The 10,550-nt window shown below is 39.8% G+C and overlaps 1 protein-coding gene across 1 annotated transcript; it reads left to right on the top strand.

Annotated features, from left to right (window-relative positions):
- The first annotated feature begins 6,951 nt into the window (after window positions 1-6,951).
- On the top strand, window positions 6,952-9,049 carry fdx2 (ferredoxin 2). Its single transcript, XM_085356042.1, has 5 exons — window positions 6,952-7,138; window positions 7,473-7,524; window positions 8,104-8,210; window positions 8,297-8,384; window positions 8,498-9,049. The coding sequence occupies exons 1-5, from the start codon at window positions 6,952-6,954 to the stop codon at window positions 8,652-8,654; spliced, it is 591 nt and encodes a 196-aa protein (XP_085212168.1). The 3' UTR covers window positions 8,655-9,049.
- Window positions 9,050-10,550: the final 1,501 nt, after the last annotated feature.

Here is a 10,550-nt window from a genome sequence, read left to right on the forward strand (position 1 = left end):
TACCTCCTCCCACTCTTCAGTTGCAAGAGTACCAAATGTGTGTTCATTAGCCACAACAAACTATCCCCAGCAGCTCCACCGTCTACTCTGATTGTTTGCTAAAAGTTAATATGTTAGACAGTAACAGCAGATAAAGTAGGAAACAAAATACAGATGTCTTGGGCCAGGAGATGGGTGTCACATGCAAGGAAAGCAAGTCAGAAACTTTTCTGTGTGGACTAAAAGATTTCTGGTGACGCTCTTTTTATTGGATTCGTCGACAATGACAAAGGATAAGCATGTGATCATGATCATGTGATCATGCTGTTGACACAGCTGTTCTCTCTTTAAATCTCCATTTTATGTTCATAACATTCAAGCCAAATTAGAGCAGATCTAATTTCTTTGTGTATTCAGATTTGGTGACACACTTTGTTACACCTCCATCACCTCAAGCTTCTGACCTAACTCTGCAGCCTTTCTTTATCTGGTGTCAAAGGTCAACAGCCAGTGGTCAATGCTGTCTATCAGAGGCCAGACAGAAGTCGAACAGAGTTCGAAAACACTAAACTGCGTCTAGACATCAAACTAAAGCAAACGTTACATTTGCTGTCCTCTGCACAACTTTTGTGTGTTGCGCGTAAAAGGTCATTAATGCAACACAGCGTCAGGCCCTAGGGAGACTCTTGAAGTTTTCTCACATTTAAATGTTTGACATACAGTTCATAAAGAAAGAGTCCCGGAAGCATTAAGCTCTCCCAGACACTGAGTAAGAAAGCATTCATCATGCTGTGATGCCAGGTCCCAGGCTGTTGCCGTGTTTACTCAGATTATGGTAAGTTTCCTTTTTGCCTGGCTGAGAAACAAGCTTTCCCACACTCGTGAAGCATGAAAGGGCATAAGGGCACTTTCTTTCTTTTTTAACCTGCTTCTAATTAGTGTGTGTGACTCATCGGAGAGGATGGGACAATAACCGTGCTGCTCATATGCAGGCATGCACTTGAAACGAAGTATGCAAACACACACTGGTTTCAAGCTTTAAGATGAAGATAAGATTAAATGCAACTCAATTACAAAACATAGTCAGCAGCGATTCAGCAGTGATGATGAAACTAATCTCGACATTTCATTTTAACTTAAAGGTCTCATTTAGCCGGGCACTAAAAGTTGAAGGAAATAAACGCATTCTTTGGCTGCATCATTCAAAGCTGCTTCAAAGCCAGTGCTGTTCCATAAAGCATTAAAACTGTTCACTTCCTTAAAATCGCACATCTGACATCCATCTAACTCTAGGCAGATTGGTCCCAAAGGAGTGCAATAAAACATCTGAAATCAAACAAAATTGCTGCTGTCATTCAACTTAGTGGCCCAATAAACAACACCACAACTGATGATACTGACAATAAAGCCAGAAACGACATTAAATGCAGGAAATGAAATGTGAACAGAAAGCAGACATTTTCAAGCGAAATCCTCCAACACTCGCAAACATTCAAGAACTTACACTTTCTTTTATTCTTAATGGAAACAAACAATCCAATTTGTTATTCTATAATCTTCCTATTGTCAGTGATCTAAATTCTTTCTGACTTACACAGTCGGTGGCGCTCATCCTCGACTCCATTTGTTACTGCTTCCATAACAACACCCACATGTATAGCTCCATTTTTTTTTTCATTAAGGCTAAACTAAGTTTTACAAATGCTATTCGGAAATGAGTAGCCTATGTGCTGAAATTCGGGGGACTATTTTCCCCTGTGGTTAAATACTCATTGGGTAACTTATGCATGACCCTTATGAAATAAATAAATAAATAAATAAATAAATAAATAAATAAATAAAGGGACGTCATCCAGCTCTTTGGCTGTTATTGATCACTTTTGAATAGCTTGGAGATCAACGTGGAAAGCAAGATATACCGTATGGATTTACCTGCACGCCAAATTTTTGTGTTAAGGGTGAATCTTTTATGCTATTTTTTCTAGCAGTGGCTGAATAAATATACATAAATATACATTCACTGGCCACTTTATTAGGTACAGCTTGTTAGTACTGGGTTGGACCCCCTTTTGGTTTTGAAACGTCTTTAATTCTTCATGGCATAGATTCAACAAGGCACTGGAAATATTCCCGAGATTTTGACAGCATCAAACAGTTACTGCATATTTGTCACCTGCACATCCATGATGGGACTCTTCTCTTCTTCTCTTGGCATGATTTGAGCTTTGTGATTATCCTGCTAAAAGCAGCTAGCAGAAGATGGTTATGCTGTGATCATGCAGGGATGGACATGGTCAGCAAGTAAAGGGCCCAAAGTGTGCCAACAAAAACACCATTACACTACCACCAGCTTGAACGACTGTTGCAAGGCAGGAGGGACCCATGCTTTCATGTTTATGCCAAACTATAACCTTGACTCCTGAATGTAGCAGAAGAGACTCCTCGGACCAGGCAATGCTTTTCCAATTTTCTGTTGTCCAGTTTCATTGCTCCTGTGTAGTCTTCTGCTGCTGTAATCGATCTTCTTGAGGGTTTGCTGCATTGTGTATTCAGAGATGCACTTCTGCATACGTTGGTTGTAATAAGCAGTTGTTTGAGTCACCTTCCTGTCAGCTCAAAAGAGTCTAGCCATTTTGCTCTGACCTCTGGCAAGTCATCAACAAGCCATTTCCAGAGAACTGTCGCTCACTGGATATTTTCCTTTTTTTTCCTGACCATTTTCTGTAAACCCCAGAGACGATTATGCGGGAAAATCCCAGTTTTTTTTTTTTAACATTCAGACCAGCCGGTCTGGCACCAACAACAACCATGCCACATTCAGAATCGCTTAACTGATGCTCAGTTTGAACTTCAGTGAGTGGCCTTCATCATGTCAAAATGCCTAAAGGCACTGAGTTGCAGGTGATTGGATGATTCGAAATTTGCATTTAACAAATAAGTGCACATATTTGCACATATTCAACTCTGTATATTTTATATATTTTATTATTATTATTATTATTATTTTTTTTTTTTTACTATTTAATTTGTAAAAATGTGTATACACACACACACACACACACACACACACACACGTAGGAAAATATTTAGTATACACATCCAGAAATGCATACACTATTATATATTGTACATATATTTATTAGTTTCAGGTTGGCCATTCTTGTATTTTGCTCGTTTGTGTTGTTGTGTTTGCACATCTCTGTTGCTTGAGGGGCTCGCACACAAGAATTTCACTCGCATGTGCTGTGCCAGTGTGCCTGCACATGTGATGTGACAATAAAAGTGATTTGATTTGATTTGATTTGATTAAGTAGGCTGTTCGTGTGTACTTAACAAAGTGTCCAGTGAGTGTATGTTATATAATAGGACTTGTTTAAAGTTAAAAAGAAGGAGGGAAAAGCTGCATTGTGGTGCATTGGAGAGAGGTGGGAGGGTGGGGTGACATTAACAAGGAAAAAGAACAGGGGGAGTGCTGATAGGAGTAATTGAAAGCACCCAAAGTACTGCAGACAAAAAATTTGTTTTTCCATGTCCCTGGAAACATAAGCAGCACACATATATGCATGCTGTAGTTCCTGGAGATTCACCAGGTCACTGCATAACTGCAAAATGTCTCTGCACTATTCATAATGTCTCCGCTTAACTCTGTGTTAGCAACATTTGTTAAGAGAGGGTTTTTTTTTTTAATCCAAGGGTGTGTGCTGTGTGACCACATCATTTCTAAGAAGTGCCTTGTTTAAATATTACAGTTGTGAGTAGATTAAAAAAGTATGAATGTGGGGGTGTTTGGGTTTTTGCACAGCATAGTCATCAGGAACCAAAGAAAATGTAATCTTAAGGAACAGCTACAGGCCACCTAGCTAACCAAGTCAAGCGTTAAGAAACTCCACCCAATACATGTCAATACACACTCAAACACACACACACACACCACAGCGATCCTGCAGGACCTCAGGACAAAAGATGTAGTAGGGGATTTAAATTCACAGACTTCTCAGACACACAGCTAAACTGTCCCTTGAAGATAGTACTGTGCAGGTGTGTGTGTGTGTGTGTGTGTGTGTGTGTGTGTGTGTGTGTGTGTGTGTGTGTGTGTGTGTGTGCGTGCGTGCGTGCACACATAAAGTGTAACAGTGTTTCATTATGTGGATTTAGAGTACATTAAAAGTTATAATCTATATGCCAGCGAGTTGAGTGCAAGGGCTTACTATAAAATAAAGGGAAAAAAGCAGACAGAGGTCCCCATTTACTTTTTATTGCCATCCACATGGGAGGAACCTCCACAGCCAGAGCCAGATGGGGGGTTTAGTGTGCATCTTAAACCCACTTTAAGTGTCTGCTTTTCCCCAAACCATAGTTCATTATGACACAGTGAAGGAAAGATAAGAAGTGAAACAAGACTTCTAGTGATATCACGCAGAATGAGCTCATCGTTTTTTATTATAGGGTCCCTGAGGCCAATAAATTACACCTCAAGTATCAACGCAGTGCTTTTCTGCAAAAGGGTTACATGTTTAATAGCAGCTGACTTTTTGCTCGAGTGGAAGTTGAGCACAAGAGACAGAGCAAGAGAGAAACAGAGCGGCTGAGCCTTTAACCTGCCTCTAGTCATAACATCACGTCTTTGTCTTTACACGCAGTGGTCTCAGTCATACAGGGTCCTGCTGCCAGCCTGCATCGTTTCTTATCTAAGATTGCCTTCAGCACATGCAGAACAGGGCAAAACATGAATTTATTGTTGTGTACTGTAGGCCATTTACAGAGGGAAGCACTGGGGCAAAACTGTCTAATACTTCTGAAATATAACCTGCTTCCTTAATCAGAACCATATAATTTTAACAGGCTTAGACTAGTCAAAGCTGCAGCTGTGTTGCATAAGTATGTTATATAAAATGTCTTCTTTTAAACAGATTGAAATTGACTGCCATATTTTTTTTCACATTAGGACGTTATTTATATTATAACACTGAAGTATGTTTTGCATATGTGCTTATAGCGCCTAAGTGTATGAAAATGTATTTCTACAAGACATTTTGTTTAAATAGAAGGTAAAATAAAAAACCTATATAGTCTATAATAACTTAGATGTGCCAGTGCCTAATGGAGGCAAACTAATCTTGCTGTTTGTACTGAGTTCAATCGATTCTTTTTTTAAACCGTTAGTTGATTTCAGTTTATACTGAGTCTCCTGTGGTTAAATGTAATTTGAAACACGTTGTCAGTTTTCTTTTTAAGGTATTAGTTCTTCAGTATTGTCTTTCAATGCTAGTTTATACAACTGTATAAAAGTCTTTAGCAATGACTCAGTGGAAAGACAATACTTGTTGAATATCTACTGAAACATTTGAAGACATAAATGGAAATAGAGTATATATGCAAAAACATAGATAGTAAAAGTCTAGGGAGCTTGAAAGTCAGCTTTAGGTATAATCACCTTTATTTCTCAACATGGCCTGTACTTTCATAGGCAAGCTTTCTTATACTTTCTTTAAGTAGTCTTCAGGAATAGTTCTCCAGGCTTCTTGTATTAAATTCAACGCTCTTCTCTGGATGTTGGCTGCCTTTTGTTCTGTTCTCTGTTAAGATGAGCTCACGCTGCTTTAATAATGTTGAGGTCCAGCCTCTGGGGAGAAGCAGGGTAAGAAGCAGGGTACACCTTGGATGGGTCTCCAGTCCATTCACACTCACATTCACTAATTAAACTAATCCCACTGACTGCATGTCTTGAGACTGTGGGAAAAAGCCAGAGTACCCAAAGAGAACCCACGCACACATGTGGAGAACATGCCAGGTCAGTGGATTTAAACCCAGGACCTCGCTATGATGACTCAGTGCTAACCACCACACCACTGTTCTCCCATGTTCCATTGTGTGAGCGTGTGTGTTTTGCTTTCTGTCCCAGTTTGCTTTTACTGGACTGACAGAATGTTTGGAATCATTTTCATATTAAAAAAAAAATATTATATTGGCTCTCAGATCCTTCCCAGACGGTTTTGCATGGTGGATCAAATTATTATTATTTTTTTTTGCATTCTGAATTCTATCATTTAGACTCAAACTGACAGTCTCCACTGTGGTTTACAGATGGCTGTAGATACTTTATATCCTATATATGACGACGATTTGAACCAGAAATGTCAAATTCAGATTCATCATTCCATAAGACCTGTTGCCGTCTCAGCCTTTTCCCCGTTTCCCTTCCTTAGCAGTTCCTTCTTCACATCCACCCTTTCACTGAGACCATTTCTGTTGAGGCTGAATCAAACAGCAAATGCAGAGGGGCAAGATGCACCTCTCACGTCCTGTGTCAGGACTGTGCTGGATCTTCTTCTCTTTCTTAAGTACATGACTTTCCGATACTGTTCATCTGCTGTGGGTAGTTTTCTTTTAGGCCTGCCACTTTTTTTTGTCATTCACTTGTGCAGTTTCCTCATTTTAAGGAATTACATGGAAATCTGCCTGTGTGAAAGTAAAATATAAATAAATGAGGGATGGCTCGAGACTTTTTCGTGGTGCTGTACTTCAGTACAAATTCCTGTGATACTTAATTACATACGTACTTCAATTTCTAAAATATATGAGAGCTTTATGTGCTGACTTTTTATAGTAAGCTGTATCATAAAATTATTCATATGTGCAACCTGTTAAACAGATAAGCAGTGAAAAGAAAGTTCAAAAATGCAGCATTCACATATTAATACAACAACACTAATGACTACCATAGACAGTCCCTCTCACAGGCTGCTTTCAACATAATGCGCTCTGCCACTTTTAGCACTTTCAGTAAATTTTATCGTATAAGTTCATTTAGGTCCACGTGTAAACGTTTGTAACACAGACATAATCGGCCTTCTCTCACGTTCAGCTGGTGACGCGGGGGCACCCTCTGCTGTCAGAGCAGCTCTACACAGCAGAAATGTCACCGCTCCGTTTCCTATTGGCTGCGTGCAGTCATGTGACCAAAACAGAGTCATGGCGGCCTCTGCTGCAGTCCGGTCGAGCATGGGACTCACTTTGAGGCTTTCTCGAGTTATCCCGGACTGTAGCACGTGTCCACTGTTCAGGTTAAAGTGTAATGCGAAGAATGTGGCTAATTTACAAAGGAGGGGGTCCTTTGATAGTCTCCGGACGATAAACCGACACTTACAGACGAGTATAGGTGAGTGATGCAGCCTGCTAGCATTTAACCTAAAGCCGGTGGCTTTCCTGTCAGGACTGTTGGTTTACGATAAGTCTGAATAAGTGCTCATAAGTTTTCTTCTTGATGAAGTTTCAGTCATCGGCGATGCCAGCCAAGTTTGGTCAGTAAAATTAGCAGTAATCTGCCTGGAAAATCGGTTCAATAACACTTGCGTAACTTCGTTTCGGCAATCCCAGTTAGGGATGTAAAACTTGGGTGCAACAAGTAAATCAGTCCCATTAACAAAGTGAAGGAGCTGATGTCACCTTTGAATACTCTCACAGTAATGATGGCTGTGTTGCTCTTTCCCCAGGTCTTTACCACAGTGAGGAGGGGAGCTCCAATGCAGAGCACCCTGAGGATGTGTAAGTCAGCTGAGGCTTTTATTGTGAAACAACAGGGTACGGTGAACTGCACATAAATGGATACATCGTAATACTTTTAATAAGAATTGTTATCACAGCTACTTCTGTCAAAAACTAAAGCCGAAGTTAGACGTAAGTGTAAATGGAAAATTAAAACTCACAACCAAGGCAGCGGCTGGATCCAGTTTAAAAGCACCCTAAACCATTAAAGAGTGCTTATGTGAGTTATTAATTTGAGAGCACATACTTAAAAATAAGCAGACCTCTTGTTGCATTTAAAGTTATTCTTATTTAAAAATAAATAAAATGCCAGATAAGATTAAAAAATAGACCTCTGATACTTAATAGATAAAATCATTTATAGATTTTCAGACTTCATTATTTATATATATTTTGTATATTATAAGTTGAGAATGGTGGAATAAACACTTAAATTATGGCCAAACACACATAAATGTCCGTTTCTTTGAAAAACAAATTTACTTTAATAGCTCATGTAATCTTGAATGCATCACAGACATGAAATGTTGTGTCACCTGTTTGTTTGTTGCTTTTAATAGTTTGATGTCTTCTGCTCAGTGTCAACGTGGTGTATATAGATCGGTCAGGCCAGAGGATCCCTGTGAAAGCTAAAGTGGGAGACAATGTCCTCTACCTGGCTCACAAGCATGGCATTGAACTGGAAGGTGAGGGTCGTTACAGATGAACTGTAGATGAACACCATTATCCTTGCACCATTGTCATTGAGATATTTGTGTCTTGTAATATTTAGGAGCCTGTGAGGCGTCTCTTGCTTGCTCAACATGTCATGTTTATGTGAGTGCTGCTCATTTTGACAAACTGCGAGAACCTGAAGAGAGGTAGGACTGCTACCAGTGCCATCTTATTTAACCATGTCACATTAAGTTTGACAAATCTATGTGATGCAGTTCGAAAGAAAATCATTATTACTGACACATATATCCATTCATAGGGAGGATGACATGCTTGACATGGCACCGATGCTGCAGGAGAACTCCAGGCTGGGATGTCAGATCATTCTCACTCCGGAGCTTGATGGGATTGAAATCACCTTGCCCAAAGTCACCAGGAACTTCTACGTGGATGGCCATGTTCCCAAACCTCACTGACAAGTGAGATGGGGTGTTCAGAAAAATTGGAGCTTTTAGCTTTGCGCTAAGCACCATATGTACTGGTTGAGTTTGGGAGGGGGGTGCAACCATGAAGAAAAGCATGACAAGGATAGAAAAGTCCGTAGCAACTGCCAAGATGTCTTAACAACTGACTAATTCTACAGTTAACCACTGACAGGACAGTCCTAGGCAGAGTCAGACACTATATCTCACAGGTGATGTTACTTCGGGGGGAAAAAAACTTTAAAAAACGAAAAGATGTTTAACAAATCCTGTGTTTTTTTTGTTTTGGGGGGTTTGTGGCGTCTTCTCAGGCCAGCTTTAAGACACAATTCAATCAAACTGTTCTTTTTTTTTTTGGAAAAAAAGAGAACTGCAGGGGGAGACTTTATTTAACAGAGTTAAATCTTTTGTGCTGATTAATGGAACATTCCTTGTTACAGCTCAAATGCGCACAAGTATCACAAGATTGTTATTGTTTTGGCTAGTCCATTATTATCAATATATGCATAGCATTTACTTTTGTATGCACCATGCTCATTTATACATTTTTGTGTCTATGATGTAGAAGTACATGCTCACTGCCATAATCATCCTATTCTGCAAGACAGAAAAAAGCCATAAACAGTCATGTTTGCCTGATTCTTAAACACGGGCTCCTAAGAAATCAAAGCAGAATTTATACTGTTGAAACTTATTTTGTATTTGCTCCAAACATTTCAGAAACATTCATGTGAATTGCATTTCAGATAAAGTGTTTTCTTTGCAACTGTCAGTGATTAAGGCTTGATTAGAGGATCTGGTCCAGCTGGATCCACAACAGGATGGTGGAAGTGGAAGCATGTCTGCTTGGAAGCTGGTGATCTTCATGTTACCATAGTTTAAGTTTACCACATCTACCTTTTACTCAAGTCTACTGTACTTGTCCAACTTACGCACAAGTGAATTGTGTATTTTATGTCTGATGAAATACAAATGTTTTAAGTTGTGCAATAAAATCAGTTTAAAAAGCTATTTTGAGTAGTGCACTCATTACCTGGGCCTTCCCAAAAAGGTCATTGTGCCCCCTCAGCTGAATTCGACTGATGAACAACTTGAAACACTTGAGTCACCCAGGTCATTGCTGCCCAAGCTGAAGTTAATTGGTTAACCAAAGCTCAGTGCTTCTGCAGCAGTTGCAGAAAATGGCATAACTGGGAAGGATAGTGAGGTTGGAGTGGTTGAGCCAAATGCAAGTCGGACTTCAGGAAGTATCCCTATGAATTTGGAGCTAAAAAGAACCAAAGTGCAAAAAAAAAAAAAAAACTCAACTCGCAACCATCACGCATGTGGTGAATTTAAATGTGGCTCTTGCTTTTGTGCACATTTTATTTTATAACCTCATGTGTGTGACTGCTAGTGCAAATGCACATCTGTGAAAGGTTTTAATATAGGTTGTTAAAAGTGAAATGACGACTTCAACCAGATAGCCCCCTGTCAAAGTTGGTTACCTGGTGATGACCTTAACTCTTTAGCCAGCAACCTTACAATAACAACTCAAAGGCCACGATACTGACCTTATCACTGACTCACCAACAGTTAAATAATCATTACTGGCTGCATGACTAGCTAACAGTCATTGCCGGGGAAAAGAAAAAGGGTTTTCCACTCGCGTATCCAGGCAAGTAGTAGATACAAAAAGAACAGGAGTTAGGAGTGTCAAAGCTTTTATACCCAGACAGGCTGTAATCTAGCAAACGGAAAACACCCGCGTACCTTCTTCTGGCCCCAGAATCTGATCCAGTCATAGCAACCAGCTTCAGTGGTTCGAGTTCCCCAGCAAATCGACACGCTTAATTTTTTATTTGACAACGGATTGAAGATCACGGGTGAGCGTCGAGATTGGTACTCCAC

This window comes from Diplotaxodon limnothrissa, linkage group LG6 (assembly GCF_057381915.1).
Source record: "Diplotaxodon limnothrissa isolate DT_005_m linkage group LG6, D_limnothrissa_male_GT1.1, whole genome shotgun sequence".
Classification (NCBI taxonomy): Eukaryota; Metazoa; Chordata; class Actinopteri; order Cichliformes; family Cichlidae; genus Diplotaxodon; species Diplotaxodon limnothrissa.